General features: G+C 34.7%; 3 protein-coding genes across 7 annotated transcripts in view; 2 read left to right on the plus strand and 1 right to left on the minus strand.

The window, feature by feature from the left end:
- LOC112042930 (peroxidase) overlaps positions 1-3,460 on the plus strand; it is a 31,811-nt gene extending 28,351 nt beyond the window's left edge. For all 3 annotated transcript variants that reach the window (XM_024078142.2, XM_024078141.2, XM_024078140.2), the window contains exon 13: positions 171-3,460. In XM_024078142.2, the coding sequence (XP_023933910.2) occupies positions 171-312 (142 nt within the window). In that variant the 3' untranslated portion in view covers positions 313-3,460. The remainder of the gene's footprint in view (positions 1-170) is intronic.
- LOC112042933 (mediator of RNA polymerase II transcription subunit 4) overlaps positions 1-19,460 on the minus strand; it is a 121,588-nt gene that overhangs the window by 35,345 nt on the left and 66,783 nt on the right. The window lies entirely within an intron of this gene.
- Positions 4,793-19,460, plus strand: part of LOC112042932 (tachykinin-like peptides receptor 86C) — a 112,322-nt gene continuing 97,654 nt past the window's right edge. For 2 of the 3 annotated variants that reach the window (XM_024078144.2, XM_052883886.1), the window contains exon 1: positions 15,467-15,764. The gene's annotated coding sequence lies outside the window, so the exon portion shown is untranslated. Of the gene's footprint in view, positions 5,081-15,466; positions 15,765-19,460 lie in introns of those variants that run through there. The other variant, XM_024078146.2, reaches the window with a different exon arrangement.

The raw sequence follows: 19,460 nt of genomic DNA on the forward strand, positions 1-19,460 counted from the left end.
AACACGATTACAACTATTTAACATCGATACTATAGAGACAGTTTTTATAATCGCATTAGATCATTGATCATATACTTTGACAGAAAAGTAACGTCTAGCGAGGCAGGTCCTATACAATAATTGGTCTGAGATGATATGTTATGACAATATTCATGTAAATGTGTTTTCAGTAATCCCATCGTGCCCTGCGAAGAAATCAAGAAAGTAAATCTTGTCGCGTGGCAAGATCCATCCCAGCAACCTGACATCTTCACACGAACCAGCAAGTGGATCAAGAATAAAGTAGGTAATGTCGGAAACTCCACCAAGTAATTTTAAGTTTACTCTAATTTAGAAATTTAAGCTGCGGTTCACAAAATAGATTTATTTATGAAAACAATATTTAGATAATACGGTCATTTTTATCAAGATGAATGATTTTTTTTTTATTCTTTTCAAGTTAGCCCTTGACTACAATCTTACCTGATGATGCAATCTAAGATGGAAGCGGGCTAACTTGTTAGGAGGAGGATGAAAATCCACACCCTTTTCGGTTTCTAATCAATTAATCATATTTTGTATAGTCAATCATATTTTGTATTGTAAATTGAATCAGGTTTTAGTGGCTTACAGACAAACATTTGGAGTAGACAGTGTGTTAGTGTGTTATATTGAAGGAACGTTTTATAGCGAAACGAAATCAGTTAATACACACAAATGCGCTTCTTACCCATTGACTTTATACTATTAGATATGCCACTAGCGCGTCTAAACTGAGGCAACCAAAGTCACCACATTGGCTTACTTTCATTTACATAAACAACAAAAGTAATTAGAGTTTATATTTATTTAATAACCTAAATATTGACTACAACGCTGTTCAGGAAGTGTTAAATATATAGGTAAGTAAACTCAAACTTGTGAATGTTAGTGCCCAGTGTTGTAATAAAATCAATGATATTACCAGTACCACTACAGCCAAAGCCAAACAGACTTCCTGGAATATAATATATTTCATGCAATAAGAACTGCCTTAATGACGTCACTAAATGTTTTGTAATCATAATTGCGTGTGTGGTTTAACTATTCAAAACATTTTTTTATGATTCTTGATAATGAATGATGTAAGTTTGATAAACAGAGTATTGTGAATTATAAATAAGTAGTACCTACTATACTTTTAATATATCACTGTTTATATGAGTAATTTAAAATATTTGGATGGACGTGTCTCTTATCTATGTAGGCACATTAGCAAAAACTAATAATTGCCTAAAATTAGATATCTAATTGTTTTACGCAAAGCACCGCAGTTTTACTATCGAGCGTAGTATGATTCAGTATTTTGGTTGATTAGAATTTAATTAGTCATTAAGTTTTATTATACTTTACCACGTTGATCACATTTTGGGCTTGACCAAGAGTTTTAATAGGACACACCAGTGAGATGTTATTGACCTATACCTGTTTATGACTTCAGGTGTATCTTGAGAAGGATTAGCTGATACTCTAAGGCTAGTAACATCTCACTGACAAACAATATAGATATGTAGTAGTTGTAGTTTATAATTCTCGACAATAAAGTCTAAAATGGTTGTTTCTTTTTAGAAATAAATTAGTTCCTATTGTACTTCGGTTTGGCCCAAAATGTGATAAGTCCGTATTGAATGCGTACGGACGCCATATTGTACAGTGGCTGTGATAACGTGGAATGGTCCACTTATGTTGTAGTCGGATGGAGACGTGCTGCAGATTCTAAAGATCCATATGTTAAAAGGTCTTTAGACTAACAGGCCCTACTTACCTAATATGACAGACAATGCTTCCCAGGCAACACAAACAAGCTACACGAAGACGAGGTCCCCGGTATCTGACGTCACCTGGACGTGGGTTTTTTATCTTAGGGACGCCCGAACTGATACACTCAGGCCAAAACATCCTTCCAGAACGGCTCTCTAAGCCGAAGTCCGAGTCTCAGAGGAGACATCTTTAGAGAGTCGTTCCGCCCACATCTTCTGCTTCTGCCTTCGGGCTCCATAAAGCCCAAAACACCCGGTGACGTTTCTGAGGTCTCGTTAAGGAGCCTACGGCACTTACAAAATCAGAAAGAACACTTACCTACCGGAGTTTCAGGGCGTAGACGTTGCGTTGTGAACGGTATAACTATTGATGACGCCATTTATCCAATATGGCGGCGGCAGCGACTAAGTTAAGATTTGGGAAGTAACAGTTCTTAAACATGGATTGAGATTGAAACCTTTGTTTTATTTAAAACAAAGGAAATATCGGCGATAGAGTGAAATTTAAACAGTAATGTGACAATAGAGTACCTAGACTACTGTTTAAAGTTCAGTTTACTTTGGGGTTTAAATCCTAATCTATGTATAAAAACATGGTTTAGATATGCGCTATGCCAACTATTATATTCTGTGGCTATGCACATTGCACAAGTTTTTCGTCATTGCTAATGTGATGGGCGTGTGTAGTAGGATTCGTATGCCGTTTTATGTGACCCGAAATGGGGGCCCTCGACGCATCGCTACGCTACGATAAGTACGCTTGTGTGCGTATCGGTGAAATTAACTTAGCTCTTACGCTCACATAGTCACAGAAGTGACTTACGTTTAGAGTGAAAAATTGTTAGGTGTTGCGAGTCTATAGGTTGTGAAGGGCCTGTTTAATATGTTACGAATAACTCATTCCGACTACATCGACCGCATTTCGAAATTTGTAGAAGATACCTAGTTATAAGATATTTTTGGGAGTTTCAAGTTATCCGACTATTATCGGAATGTCTTTACGAGAATTTGTTGTGTTTGAGTATTTTTGATTTTGTCTCAAATTACAGAAACATAGACGAACAAGAATATTAGAATCTGATGTTTCTTAAAAAAGTTGGTCTATTTTAGTCTATTTTTCTCATTTTATAAGAGTTTTAGAATTGTTTAACGATCAAAATAGATCAAATTTATGAACAAATGAGTTATTTATTTATTTTTAAAAATTATGAACTAAAAGTATTTCTCGAAGTTATGGTATTGCACATTTTTCTACAATTTTTGTGTATCATCTTGCCAAAGACTGGATTGCATCTGATAGCGAATAATTATGTAGCAAAATAACTATTTTAGTATAATTCTTGAAAAGTCTTAATTTTATAGAATATTTAACTACTTTGTATTTTTTTAATTTACCGTTTTACTGTTTTAAAATGTGGGTAACCATTAAACATTTTAATTATTTCGTTAACGAAATAAAGATGTAATTTAATATATTGTATATAAAAATATTGAATTTATTCAAAAAGAGGCTTTAACTTACTCGAAAAAAATTGTGTCTTAAATTATGTTTATCATTGAATTACTTATTTAAATTGTATTATATTATTAGAAATACATAATTTTGTTCTGTTAAATTAATTTAACCAGGGTAATAATTTTATTCAATTGTCAATTTTTTTTAATAAAACCTTCATTTGGTATTAATGTTTTAATTGATCAATTACCTAAATACTCTGAACAAATATTCCTACCCTATCTATCGTGTCTATTATGGTTACTATTTATGAAACCGTGATAACTCAGTGGATATGATATTTGCCTCTGATTCCAGAGGGTGTGGGTTCGAATCTGGTCCGAGGTATGCACCTCCTTCAGTTGTTTGCATTTTAAGAAATTAAATATCGTGAGGAAACCATACCAGATCAGAGAATTTTTTTAATTCTCTGCGTGTGTGAAGTTTGCCAATCCGCATTGGGCCAGCGTGCTGGACTATTGGCCTAACCCGTCTTATTCTGAGAGGAGACTCGAGCTCAGCTGTGAGCCGAATATGGGTTGATAATGATGATGATTTTGAAGATTTTTCGCACAGTTATTTAGACCGTGGATTCCATTTATGATTTGCATGAACTTTTCAATTCCTTGCTGAGAATTTTAATTTTATGACGATAATAATAAATTTTTCGAAATGTCGGAAAACGGATGAACTTTTTTTGAAAGTCAGTTGATGTTAAAAGTCCCGGGCGTCTTCATGTCTACTGGATTGATTTTGAAAATTCTTTTACCACTAGGAAGCCACGTTATTTGTGAATGACATAGGCTATATTTTATCCTACAGAAACTACGTGAGTGAAACCGCAGGAAGTCGGCTTGTATAAGATAAATTTCTTAAAATTTTTAAACATTAGAAAAAGGTTAAAAATCCTTTTATTTTGTACACTACTTCAAAGTTACATTTTAAGTATTCAGGATCCTGAGTCACGATGTACCTAATGATAATAATGAAGTAAATTCCACTGGAATTTCAGTAACGAATTCCATAAGGGTAAGAATGTTCCTATACTCTTATCCCGATGAGTTCATTCCCCCCAGAAATATATTACAGCTGTTTTCGATAATAATCTAACCCAGTGCTATCACATCTGTGTATTTAACTGTTAGGTAGGTAGGTATATTATATTATAGGTAGTTGAGTAAAGGGGAGAATATCATAGGCAAAGAATTATCTTTTTTTATTCTGCTACATAAACATTTTTATACTTTAAAAATATAGTTTTAAAAAAAAAATTTATAGTTTTAACTACTTATATTAAAAAATACTTGTATTAAAAAATGGAGATTTCCAGGTTTAATGTGACCGGCCTCCTTTACCTCTTTATAATGTTACCATCAGCATACATACTGTTACGGCGCGCTAATATTAGTTATCTGTGATTAATTTCTAGTTCTGGGCAAAATATCATGCGAATTGAGGGTAGATATAAAAACTGCCACAGCATCCGACCGCGTCCGTCATTCGCCCCAGTCAGTGACCGTGCCTACTCTTGACTGTACCGATGGCGTCCAACACTGCTTCTGGTGGACTTCATTGTCTCCCCGGCCCGGCACGAAATTATTCGGTTCGTGTTTATAAACCGTGTACTTATTCATTCATCGGAAAGAAAGTGTGAAACCTTTGATTAAATTTTAAAATATAGGTATGAACATTCACTTAATTTTGTTCGGCAGTGGCCATGTGCAGAACTGAGCAAGTGGTGTAACATAACGTTCTCTGGCGAGGATGCCGTATAGAGGTTACCACATGGATCGATCTCGTCGAAAAGGTAAGTGTTTTTGCTATTGCATTTCGGTTCAGTTGATTACTTAAGACGAGACGAGAGTTAAAAAAGCGATGCTTTAAAACACAGTATTGGCGGGCGTAGCGCATAGTATGAAGTTCAATGAAAGGTCTATTTCCAACGCCCAATATTGAAAATGCAACACTGCTCTATAAAAAAGCTTCGTGTTTGTTGTATTTGAACGCTTTGTGGTCGGTTTTTCAAGTCACATCCATTTTCTACGAGTGAGGCTGTGCACTGGAAATGTCGCAACGATTGAATTTACGTCATATGTCGCTCACGAAGTGGCTGTGATGTGTCTTGCATCCATAACACAGCCAGCTTTGATGAGCGACAATTGACGATCAGGCGACAATTGAAGATTAACTTTACGGTGCGAATGTACATCTCCTAGCTAGTTTGTTTGTTGCGGTACAAATCTCATTTTATTTAAAATCATTACTTATATTATCTATTGATTTGCTGTTGTGTGTTTTTTAGCTATAATTATATTTGTTGTGTGTTTTAGTTATAATTATTATTTTATAATTTCTCAGTGCTTTGATGTCTCGCTGATTTAAATATTTATTCATTTTCTTTTTTTTTGTTGAGAAAGAATACATTATGGAACTTAAGCTAACTTATATCCTAATAACTATCTATACAAATCATGCCCACGTGGAATGGTGGCAAGAATACTGGCTGCATTTCCGCGCTGGACAGCCAGGCTGATCCTTTGCGCAAAAAATTCATTAGAATTAATTAGATAGTAGTAGTGTATATTATAAAGCTAGTCAGTAGATTTGCTCTAGTAGTATCATAAAGCTAGTCAGTTGATTTCATAAATTCCTTTTGAGGTTCAGAACTCTAAAATCAGTAATTTGGTAACCGATGTAATTTTATAGTGAAAACTACTAATATATTATAACTACTGTTTTCATGTCCGTTAAAACGATTAAAAAAAACTAGAGATTTGCAAGTTTTCTATTTTAAGAAGAATAGTAATCGTCGACAACATTATGACGGACATTTAATTAAAATGAGAAATCAGCGATTTGATGAATTCAGAGATAATTTGAAAACTCTCTCAAGATCAGATTCAATACGAACTCGCTTGTTTAATTTTAAAAAATCTTTTTCTGTCATAAATTAATTTATACCTCAAGTTTTTTTTTGATATGACCCTACCATAATGCAGCCTTTCTTGATGAGTACTGTTTATCAACAAACAAATTAAAAATAAGGGTATAAATACTAGTCAATTCACACCTAATAATAATTATAATTAACTTCTTCTCAAATAAATGAAAATAAATTTAATTAATAAGCTTAAAACAATTAAATATGGTTAATATGTTTTATATAACATTTTATAAACAAACCATGCATAATTTAAAATAAATAAGTTATGAAATGACATGCGTTTTCTACCCTCATTTCTAATTTATTTGTTGGTAAACAGTATTCAACAACAAAGGCTGTAGTAAGTGAAATAAGTTGTGAAATATTTCATTACATTAACTCTAATGATTACTTACTCGTAAGTCTAGTTTATGGAGTTGCGGTCTTTGTATTGTATGTTCCCTTCCGGCCCTTGATTAGGAAGATTTATTGAGGTTCAACTTTGTACAATAGCCCAATCGATGGTATGGTAGGCTGTTACACGATATACAATATACATGTTACGAAATATTATTATTTCCGAAGGCAAACTGAACGAGAACTTTTGCCTCGGACTTATTTATAACTAGTAGACGCCGCGCGGTTTCACCCGCGTGGTTCCCGTTCCCGTAGGAATACAGGAAAAAATATAGCCTCTAGCCATCTTCGATAAATGGGCTATCTAACACTGAAAGAATTTTTCAAATCGGACCAGTAGTTCCTGAGATTAGCGCGTTCAATCAAACAAACTCTTCAGCTTTATAATATTAGTATAGATTTACTTTAACTATATTATACAGGAAGCTCGGGAGTATTTCCCGTAATTTCACGGTGTTGACAAGTCCAATTATAAGAGTCGAACTGCTTAACTAATTATTTTTTAACTAACAAAAACAAACTTTTTATGTTCTTATAGAAGTAAGTAATTCAAATAATTCCGACTATCCATGTAACACACGCCTTTATCTATGCTTGCATTTTAAAATACGTAACCGAAGTGAAAATACTGTCGATATCGACGATATATTGTAACTAGCACTCTGCACTTCACTATAAAGCTACTTCATAGTGTTTATCAGGATCTTATGATGGGATTGTGGAGAAATCGAGGGAACTTTCAAAAATCGTAAGAGCCCTTACACAAGAGTATCTTGTGATTGGGCTTGATTAATTTGTATTGATGAGGACTTTTCACTGGGTGACTGTCAATGGGAGTTTTAAGATGACTACACAGAGCAACATACCTTGAGGGAATTTTTCTTGCCTAGATCAAAATCTAGTTCAATTACACTAAAAAAGGATAAATAAAAAAAGTAAGTAAGTGAAGACGAGAGATAGAGACTAGTACGCTACTTCTTTTTATGTTAATAATAATTAATCAAACAAAAATGAAGTAATATAATAGCTGTGATAGTCCTGTGGATATGACCTCTGCCTCCGAATCCTGGGTTCGAATCCGTTCCGGGTCATGCACCTCTAACTTTTCAATTGTGTGCATTTTATGAAATTAAATATCATGTATCTCAGACGGTGAAGGAAAAACATAGTGAGGAAACCTGCATACCAGAGATTTTTCTGAATTCTCTGCGTGTGTGAATCTTTCAATCCCCATTTGGTCAGCGTGGTGGACTAGCCTAGCCTAACCTAACCCCTCTCATTCTGAGAGTAGACTCGAGCTCAGCATGTATTAGAGATGTCCTAAGCAATTGCTGAAATAGCGTATAGGTGAACCCAGGACTGATTATAATCAGGCTCAGCAATATATCAGCAATGATAAAATCCCAAAATGTTCTGATTTTTTCAACGGTTTTAAAAGGCTTAGGAACATATTTTCTTATTTAGGACATGGTGTCTGAAGATACAAAGTAATAAGCGACTTCTTATTAAGGAAGTTATATGGAAAACATCTCCAACTTTGTGCAAGATATAATCATAAATTATAACTTGGGTGCTAGCGAACTCTTCAATGCAATTACCGAGCTGCTTGTATTACGAGATACAAAATATGTGCTCGTAGACATCACAATTTTTCCCAAGTCGAAACAGGAACTTGAGGAAAATAATCCTGTAAAATGTTGAGGAAAATAGTCGCACTTTTTTAATATATGTCGGAGAAAATGGGTTTGACATCAGAAGCGGTTGTCTACAAAATGAATAATACACCCTGAATGTCAGAGAATGACCGTGTGTGGAGTCACGCACTTGTGAACGATGTGTGTAGGGGTTAAAGGCGACTTTGACAAGTCACTCTCCCCGCCTATCCCATAACAACCCAGGATTATTATCCAACAAAGGTGTGGATGGATCCAACGCCTCGACAAGAATGAGCTATATATAGAGATACCATCCCAGCGGTCTCTTATATCGCCAGCACTCGGTCTCCCACTACTCCCCACCTAGCTTCGTACTATCTCGACTCATGATTACACGAGCCAATGATCAAATAACTTACTAGCGCCGACATATACGAGTACTTACGCGTAATAGTGTTGGAAGGCAGTGGACGTTTTGACGGCCTTTGCGGCGTCAAAAAGTCCACATTTAAAAATCGAGTCGCAATAAAATATATTCGTGGAGCGCCGTGAGATATATACCTCGGAATCCAGGGACTGTCAATAAATCTACATAAAAACTGTTATGCTGTATTGTTGTTTTGAATATGAAGGTAAATTTTGGGGGGCAAGATGAAAAACACAAAAAAAAAAATTCAAACTGCATCATGTGACACATCAAATGAGAAGGTTGAGAGGATTTTAAAAATATATCAAGAAAATAGACCATCCTCCAAAACTACTAAATCTAAAATTTTGAAAAAATTACAGAAGTTAGCTTTCTACTTGAAGATTTCCGGAAAACTATAGAACTCTGAAGCATAATAGAAGAATACAACTTTGCCCCCCACTATTGGGGGCAAAATGAAAAACACACAGATTTTTTTTAAACTGCATCATGTAACACCTTAAATGAAAGAGCTCGTTATAAGGATCTCAAATATATATTTACAGTAATTTTAAAATAAATAGTTTCCAAGTTATTTAACAAAAAAAACGACGAAAATTGAGCACTCCCTAGGTATGCTGGTAACTACCCATTGATGAATCCTCCCACCAGCCAGACCTGGACCGATTTAGTAAACCTCAATCAGTCCAGGGATCAAACCCAGGACACACAGCACACCACTGCGCCACGGAGGCCGACGACGATTAAATAAATGTAACATATTGAATCGGATATTCGTTTAGGGATGAATAGTTACCAGTAAACATGTAATTTAGTAGACAAACAAGGAAGTATAATAAATTACCGTAATATATCTCAAGTGAGGATATCTAGCTCGTGGAATGACATTCTCACCATACAGCCTTATCTTTTTAGTTGCTCAGGAACTCCGAGATGAATTGATGCTATTCATCTTTATCTGGGCCTTTTATTTTTGTCCGTATTTTTATCGGAGGCTCTTTGTACTTCCGTATCGCTTTACAGTTTGGTATGAATGGACGTCAGACCTGACTCCATGATTACAATAAAGGTATTCAATTGTGAGAAATATTCTTATCGTTAGAGGACACTTTATACGAGATGTGAAGTAATGGTGAAGTACCGAAAACTAAATATAGCCTGTGCACAGTAAAACCAACTGTGGTTTATGTTGCTAGGTTAGGCTTAATTATATGTATTTGTTGAAAATAATGAATACTTATATAAAACAAATCTCCAACGTGTCGCAAAGCTTAAGTGGTAATGGGCGGGGCACATAGTTCGAAGAGCCGATGACCGTTGGGGTCCCAAGGTGCTGGAATGGCGACTCATATTTTTTTAAACAGCTCCGCGGAAGTCGCGTGGTTCCTGTGCCCGTGGATATACGGGTATAATATATTATAGACTATGACACTCACAAATAAAGTGGCTTTCTACTGGTAAAAGAATTTTCACAATCGGTTCAGTAGATCCAGGTAGTAACCCCTACAATCTCACAAACTTTACCTTTTTATAATATTAATAAAGGCAAAGATTTTATACTATTAGATATGTCACTAGCGCGTCGAAACTGAGGCTAACAAAGGTGGCTAATTGTCTTTCATTTCATTTAATCACATAGTACTTAAACAACGAAAGTAATTTAAACAAATAATACATAAATATTGTCTACAATGTTCAGGAAGTATCTATAAAAACTACATATACCTATAGTAATAGCTATTTTACGTGCCTATAAAATCACCACAAAATATTATCCGAATTTAGCTACTTCACTGAGCTTACTTAAATTATATGCATGGTTTTTACACTTCCCGAGACACAGCTCGACATTATCCTACTAATCCTACTAATATTATAAACGCGAAAGTTTGTATGGATGTTTGTTACTCTTGAACGGTGCAACTACTGAACCGATTTAGCCGAAATTTGGAATGGAAATACATTTTACTTTGGATTAACACATTTTTTTCATCACGGAAAAAAACATGGTTCCCGATTTGTCAAAAACTAAATTTCACGCGGACCATTTAGGTCTTATTTGTTTAAATGACTTTCGTTGTTTACAATGCCACTAAATGAGATTAAGACTATTAGCCACTTTTGACCGCCTCAGTTTCGATACGCTAGTGGCATATCTAATAATATAAAATCTTTGCCTTTATTAATATTATAATATTAATCAAATCAAAATAAAAATCACGCTTTATCAACAAAATTACATTTCAGTATACGGTCAGTATGGCAAAAATCAATCCCACAAATTAAGTGTGCAGATGCACGGGAATGAATTCTATAAATACATTTTAATGTGAAAATTTTAAATTACTGATCAGCATTTTTGTTTGCACGTTCAAAATCGAAAATCGTTTAATTACCTACCTAGTCCAGGATCAAGGGAAACTTTTTTATGAATAATTTGTTATCAATAATTAATTAATTTTATGTTAGTAGCTTCAAGAGATACCTAAGATTTTCCTCTGAATCAATTCTAAATTATTGTAAAAAATATTTATAAGAATTCTCTACCCCAACATAACCAACTGTTGCTTAACTAATCTATAGCAATATTCATTATTAACCCATATTCGGCTCACTGCTGAGCTTAAGTCTCCTCTCAGAAAGATAAGGGTTAGGCCAATAGCCTACTACGCTGGCCCAATGCGGATTGGCAAACTTCACACACGCAGAGAATTAAGAAAATTCTCTGGTAAAACCCTCTGGAATCGGAGGCAGAGGTCACATCCACTAGGCTATCACGGCTCTAATAAATATAAATAATTTAATAATAATTTCTATTTTTTTTTATTTTAAATTTTTAATTTGTGGCTGGTGGGAGGCTTTGGCCGTGGCTAGTTACCACCCTACCGTCAAAGACGTACCGCCAAGCTATTTAGCGTTCCGGTATGATGTCGTGTAGAAACCGAAAGGGGTGTGGATTTCATCCTCCTCCTAACAAGTTAGCCCGATTCCATCTTAGATTACCATCAGGGGAGATTGTAGTCAAGGGCTAACTTGTAAAGAATAAAAAAAAATTAAAGTGTAGTTACCTATAGGGCTATTTGTGAAGCATATCTGGGGCACCTATGGAAAATTTCTACGTACAGTAATAATAATGATTGTTAGTACATCACATTGAGTTGTTTTTCAACGCTATATGATTGACACATGTGGGCCAAGCGTCTTTGTTGTTAAAGATTTGATATTACTACGACCTCGAGGTAATTGAAATTATACTAACAATATAATAATAGTGCAAGGTTTATCTTTGTTATATATACTTCTACAAGTACACTTACTCGGTAAGAATCTATACTAATATTATAAAGCTTAAGAGCTTGTTTGTTTGTTGAAGGAAGAGAAGGAGCCTAAATCGTCCGCTAAATTTAAAAAAATCTGAGTAAATACTCAAAATTATAGTGCAAATATTGGAACAACTGAGATTAATACTTCTAGTCTAAGTAGTAATGTATTCACAAACAAAAAATTAATTTAAGCAAATTATGAAAACGCATGCTTTTTTTAATTTGTTTAAATGATTTTTTAAATTTGGCGGGTGATTTCAGTCTCTACTTTCATTAGCCAAACTTTATGAATATCGGGGATGTAGCTGCAAGCCTCAACCACTAGTTGGTTGGGGTCGGTGGAGGTGGTGGCTCAAAATAAAAGCTGTTTCATATATTAGGCTATTATGGGGATATCTAGATCTCTATGTAGGTCGTTATTGCGCACAAACCACGGAGCGCACGTGGCCTGACGCATGAATCGGTTCTGAAGGACCTGAAGAGGTTTAGGGGTTACATCCCCGATACTAACGCTGATTGTAGATCTAGACGCCCAAAAAACGTCCTTTACGATCCTGACGATGTCATAACGAACGACAATGCTTCCCAGGCAACACAAACACAAGCTACACAGCGTCTTCGCCGGCGAAGACGAGGTCCCCGATATCTGACGTCACCCAGACGTGGGCTTTTTAACTCACGATTTCGGGGGCGCCCGGACTGATACACTCATGCCAAAACACCCTTCCCGAACGGCCCTCTAAGCCGAGGTCCGAGTCTCAGAGGAGACGCCCTTAGAGGGTCGTTCCGCCCATCTACTCTGCCTTCGGGCCCCATCAGGCAATGCTTCTGCGCTCGCCCAAACCCCCGGTGACGCCGCTGAGGTCCCATAAGGAGCCTAAAAAAAAAACTTTATGAATAGGCTAGTATCTAGTAGTAGTAGTACAGGCTCTGAAGTGGGCTATTAAACAGGCTGCTAAGAATTAGGAACGTCTTAATATGATATGAAGGCAGTACGTGTATGCTCAATAAAAGTTGCAACAAGTTTTGTTACAGTTTTTAGACAGATTAGAAATTAAGTGGACACACAAAAGACAACGTTTTTAACTTTATGAAAATGCAAAATTTATTCTGCAATACAGGTGCAATGATGATGATAGACTACGATTTTTTACATCTATGAAGAGCTTGCCACTGTGAATAGAGTAAATTGCTTCACTTCGTCTCGAATAATAAATCTAATCATGACTGCGCATATGGTAAACAAATTATAAAGCACTCCACACCCTACCTATAAATAAAGTTTAGTGGAGACGCGGATGTTAAGCGTGAAAATGTCACCCTCAAACCTCCCCTGTCGCATACTTGCGTACCGCACCTATATCTAGCCTATTTATATAGAAAACTGGGTCGATTCAGGAAACTAAGAATTAGGCGAAAGCGCAAAACAGAACGTTCCGACTAATACTGCTGATAGAACATAGTAGAAACACATCACATAGTATTATAGGACTCAAAAGTGATTACAAATATAAGAAAACTAATGTCGAACAAAGGTTATGGTTATTCACAACACTTGTCAGGACAACTTATTAACAAATCAAACTATAACCAAAATAAGACCCTAGAATCGCAGAGAATGACTTGAGTGAAGTCACGTACTTGTGAACGATGTGTGTAGGGTTAAAGGATCCTTTGATAGTCGACTAACACTCCCCTTTTCCACTCAAGTCACTCTCCCCGCCTATCCCAAGTAACCCATAAAGAATTGCACAACAAGAGATGTGGACGGCTCGAACGCCACGAGCACACTGAAGCCGCCCGTACCGCAAGTCGTTGCAAAGCGGCGATAACATTAGTTCGGTAGATGGATGTTGGGGTCCCAAGGTGCTGGAATGGCGACCAACTAAAAACGCAGTGTTGGTCAACCCTCCACCAGGTGGACTGATGACGTCAAGCGAGTCGCAGGGATTCGCTGGATGCAGGCGGTTCAGGATCGTGATGTTTGGAAATCCCTATGCGATGAAATGTTTCTGTCATAATTATTTTCATGGAGAAATAAATCGCCTTTATGTTATAACCTTAGCACACCTAAATAACGATCGAATCAGTAGAGTTTTTGAGAAAATTATGGCCATTCATAGGTATATTTAAGTAATACATAATGTTATATAAGTAGTATATTCTCTTTCCTTAAGATTTAAAGAAGACAGTACCTAAGTACTTCCCATATCTGCAAGGTCGACGACAGTGCAACGTATATATATTCTTATTCTTACTAAAATATATTAACTACTGATTGAAGATGAACAGAAATAATAATATTACAAGTAAATATTAAAATCCCAAAAGCATTTTAAACATTTTAAAATAAATTGATCTAATGAAATAAGTTTATGATTTAAGCATAATTTATTTAACAGGTCGCTATACCGAATTGGACGCGTCGAAAAATAATTAATTGAAAGTAGAATGGCGTCTTATAAATATTGAAACTTCAAGTTCAATAATATTGTTTTAATAAGGCAACTAAATAAGCTCAACAAGGAAGATTGGAAAACCGCTTCGAAGTGAAAAGTTTTTAGCCTTAGTAAAAAGAGAATAAACGGTGACAGCAAGAAGATTTTCTTCTCAAACCCCTCTATTTGAAACCAGATAATGCAATTAATTTCCAAGCTTTTTACCGTTTTTTTTTTTATGTAACATTATTAAAAAAATATTATTCAATACTAATATTCTAAAGTGGTGAAGTTTGTGGTGTTGTAGAGAATGATCTCTGGAACTGCTGAATCGATTTTAAAATTTATTTTACCATTAGAAAGCCACGTTAGTTGCAAGTGTTATAGGCTTTATTTTAATCCCGTATTCCCACGAGAACGGGAACTACGCGCGATACCACGAGGCATCTACTAGTATTTCATAATTGAAAAATATTGAAAGACAATTTACATACTATAAATCATAACAAAATTGAACCGATTTTAAAATCAGAAAATAAACTAAAAAGCGAAAAATAACATTATACGTGATCTCTTTGACGGCTTTTCATGAAAATTAAATGGGACCAATCTAGAAAACTCTTTCAAACAAAAAAATATTTTTTAAAATTGGTTAATAAATGGCGAAGTTAAGAAACATACGCGTCGAATTCAAAACCTTCTCCTTTTTTTTGAAGTCGGCTAAAAAATATAAAATATATTAAATAAGCAATCGGATTTCATAACTTACTTTGAACATACAAAATGAAAATTTTCCGCTACGCCTTTCATTACATCTTTGTCACGCCGACGAAAGTAAATGAAAATGAAGATTGGAAGCAATAAAGTAATCCGGATCCCGATATGTATATGCATAGCTGAGATTGAAATAAGTCCTGTCTGACCTGCCTTGTGATAAATCTCTTTGTCAAAGTATAATAGGTGATAAGAGTCTCTCCTCACTCAAGTTCAGAGTTCAGTCGAGGTCGGGACTTGCGCCGGAAAGGACGCACGTTTATGCTTCGGTCACATACGTATAATCACTTACCGGTGTACTAATTCAACACTGAATAGTAGTTGATATAATATTATTATTACTATGATGACGTTAAATAAACATAAAAATATTGTGTGGTAAAATGTGAAATTTCAAGCGATATACTGTAAATTTTTTCTTGAGACTAAAAGTTCGCTAAAGTTTCGTAAACTTATAGTAGTTTCTGATAGTGTGTGAAAGAAGTGCGTGTAAACTATAGTAAATGTTTTATTAGTGCAGTATTTTATAAAAAAGTGCGTTATATTTAACGATTTATTATTAATTCTTTGTTTAGTCAAGTCCAAGCCTGTTTGGTGATAAAAATGCTATACTCCTTTTCTTGATGAGTACTGTTTAACAACAAATAATTTTAAAATGAGGGTGTAAATCACTAGTCATTTCACACCTAATTGATGAACATAAATTTGATTAATAAGCTTAGAACATTTATAAATGGTTAATATATTTTGTATAACATTTTATAAACAAACCATACATAATTTTAAATAAATAAGTTATGAAATGACATGCGTTTTCTACCTTCATTTCTAATGTGTTTGTTGGTAAACAGTACTCATCAAGAAAGGCTGTAGATAGATTCCATTTGTCGTTCTTTCACGAAGCGACTGTGTAGGGACCGGCGTGAATTCGTGGATTTATAAGATGTATTGTTAAATGGACAGAGGCTAATATACGATACATTATCGCCCGGAAAAGTAACCCAGTTTAAGGCATTTCTCGTGTAAAATTAGAAATTATACAAAATATTTTCTTGAAATATCTAATTTTGTTCCAAAGTAAAATATAACAATCATTATAAGCCTATTTAATTAGCCTATTAGAGGGCCAGGCTTTTCTCCTTAAAGGAGAAAGGATATAATTATTATAAGTAAGTTAATATTCAAAAGCTCTTGATATTATTAATATCGTGTTAATATTGAATAGGAATACAATTTGTAACAAGGGTAATAATATTTACGGTGGCAATCTTTACGCGTATAAAGGACTAGGCAGAATCAATGGCGATACTTAATTTAAATAAATTAACTTTATTACCTCGAAGAAACTTTTGATTTGTTGCGAAAATTTCACCTTTATGAACGTAAACTTTTCAAAGTAGAGACTGTATTTTAAATGGAAATTTGGCCCTGTAAAATGTAAATATTTACACTAACAGGCATTTAGCTATGTTTAAAACAATTAAAGATTCCTTTACAGTACTTAATTTAAAAAAATACAGTAAAAAAGCAATAATTGTCGGAGTTGATAAACCTCCTCCTCCATCCTTGGAGCTCCTTAATTATCCTGAGGCATAGATATTAAAAAAATACTTAGGTATATTTTTCTGTATTTTTCCCGACATTTGTTCCGTATAAACGGACTATAACGGTTTATAACCTATATTTACACAGAAAAAATTGAACAATTTGATTGTTTTCTTTGTTGACACTGAAATATTGTGTCACAGTTTAACATACATACTACATAATGAACTCATGATTAATAACCTCGGATGTGTTAGAAGCCAGTCGTGCTTATTGCTATTCTTATCGTAAATCTTTGTAATAAGTGCCAAAATTCTGGCAATATAGATGTGATATGACCTCTTCCTTCGATTCGAAGGGCGTTGGTTCGAATCCGGTCCGGGACATGCACCTCCACTTTTTAGTTATGTGCATTTTAAGAAATTAAATATCACAAGTCTCAAACGGTGAAGGAAAAACATCGAAAAGAAACCTGCATATCTAAGAACTTTCCTAATTTTCTATGTGTGTGAAATCTGCCAATCAGCATTTGGCCAGCGTGGTGGACTAACCCCTCATTCTGAGAGGAGACTCGTTAATGATGAAAGCCCAAATTGTCTTTGACCTTTGTGTTTTCTTTCCTAACGATGTCATGTACGGAAGCACGCACTGTAATCGCCGTTTGTGTCTAAATTGGCCAATTCTATCGTAATCCCCTTAAACCCGTACAAGTACTAGTAGTTTTGTGAAACTTCGAGACGCCATAAAACGTTTACGCGTATTTTACAAGTTAAATTATTTGTTGAATAGCAATAGAAAACCGTTTAGAACTTTTTTATTGTGATAAATAAATCGGTTTAGGATTGAATTGGAAAAATAAATGCCATTGTTGTACGTAAGCATTTCGCAAATCCTAACAGCGTATGAACAAATAAATGATTGAAAATATGCCTCAGTTAGCCCTCATTCGCACAAGAGTATTTTTAACGGACGTTAAAAAAACGTTTAAATATAGTATGAAGTTAAACGAAGGTCTATTTCCAACTTCACTTTCTTAAAAAAGCGAAGTGTTTTAAAAACGCTGTCGTGTATACATATTATTTGGAATGCATTTTTTTGTATTTGACCGCTTTTTTAACGTCCGTGAAAAATCTCTCGTGCGAATGAGGGCTTAAGCACCAAATCTCAAGTTCTAAAAGAAAGCCTGCTGATGAATGAATGACATTTAAAAATATAGATTTTTTTATTGTTTTGAAAGCTACTTTTGCTGTGAGGTCTGTCAGACCTTCTACCATAGTCCTGTAAAACTAAAGTGTAACTTTGAACCCAGTTCACGAGGGGCCAGCTGCGTAATGAGTCTGAGTCTCCTTCGGAGGGGTCAGAGGATGTTAATAAATTGAATACGTGATTATTACTAGTTCTTGGAGCTGCACGTTTCTTTGTTCATCGATAAGTTATCGCTTGAGTGCAATCTCATCTGTTGCTAATGGACGATGCAATCAATATTAGTAGCGCGTAATCTAGGATAGGATGCGGTTTACTCTAACCAATCTCTGATGTAGATAGGTATCTACATTTAAAATAAAACTGTATTGTGTTATATATTATTATTCTTTTGTCTTTGCAACTTTTTTATGAAGATTTAAGTAAAGGCAATCCAAAATTGGGCCCACTTTACAGAATGATAAGTACAGAAATAAAAAAAATAATGAGCAGCAGCTACTGAGAGTTTTTTGAAGAAAGAAAAGCTCAACATTTCATCATCATCATTAACAACCCTTATTAATTAATTAATTAACTTTTTACACCCCACTTACAGGCTAACTCAACATGCGTTTAATTCTAGACAATTCTTAATTTACTATTAAAAAAAAAACAAAAACTTAATGTACACACCAACCTAAAAAAAAAACTAAAAGAATTTAAAAAATCTTTAATTACAATAATACTAATGGGAAATTACAATAAAATTTTACTAGATTATTCCATTAGAATCTTAGCCGAAATAATATTCGCCAACACGGAAAACAAACTGATATCATTATTTTCACACCGATCGTAGCGATTTTTAAATTATTTTTAATGCGTATTTCACTGATTGTCAGTTGTCTTTGCAAATGCGTGTTGTCAATGTCAAAGTCAATCAGAGAATGAGATGTCATTGTCTAACATTATTATCTTTGATTAGATGTATCAAGCTAGTGTCAAATCTTTGATAAAACTGTAGCCTGTCAGTTAGACATAGCTAATGCGATGAATTTAGGCAAACATAGATTTCTTTGAGAATTGGGCTCATGATCCTTAATTGACCGAATTTATGGCCAATCCTCAGGTCTGGATGATTTGTATAATTTGGACCCGAGTTTGTATGGATATGTATGGCTTTCTCCTTTACATTCCCTTCAAGTCAAATAAAATTTTTGAGTACGGCAAGAAGTCCAGTGAAATGAGTCCTTTATATTTCCATTCGTGTAATAAAAGTCGGCAGGAATTTTTATTTTCAATCTTTTTAGAATTGTTCTTCTTTACGCATGACTCCTAATATGTTTGGGAGGCTTTCTAGTTTTTTCTGTCTGTCATTTTTTTTGATTTTTTCTTTAATTGATCTATTTCCAAGAATGATGCAACGTTGGTTAGTTACAAACCAATGTGCGATTGGTATAATTCTCATTGTCTACCCCATATCTTATTTACCAGCTGACGCCG

The sequence above is a fragment of the Bicyclus anynana genome, chromosome 10 (assembly GCF_947172395.1).
Source record: "Bicyclus anynana chromosome 10, ilBicAnyn1.1, whole genome shotgun sequence".
NCBI classification, from domain to species: Eukaryota; Metazoa; Arthropoda; class Insecta; order Lepidoptera; family Nymphalidae; genus Bicyclus; species Bicyclus anynana.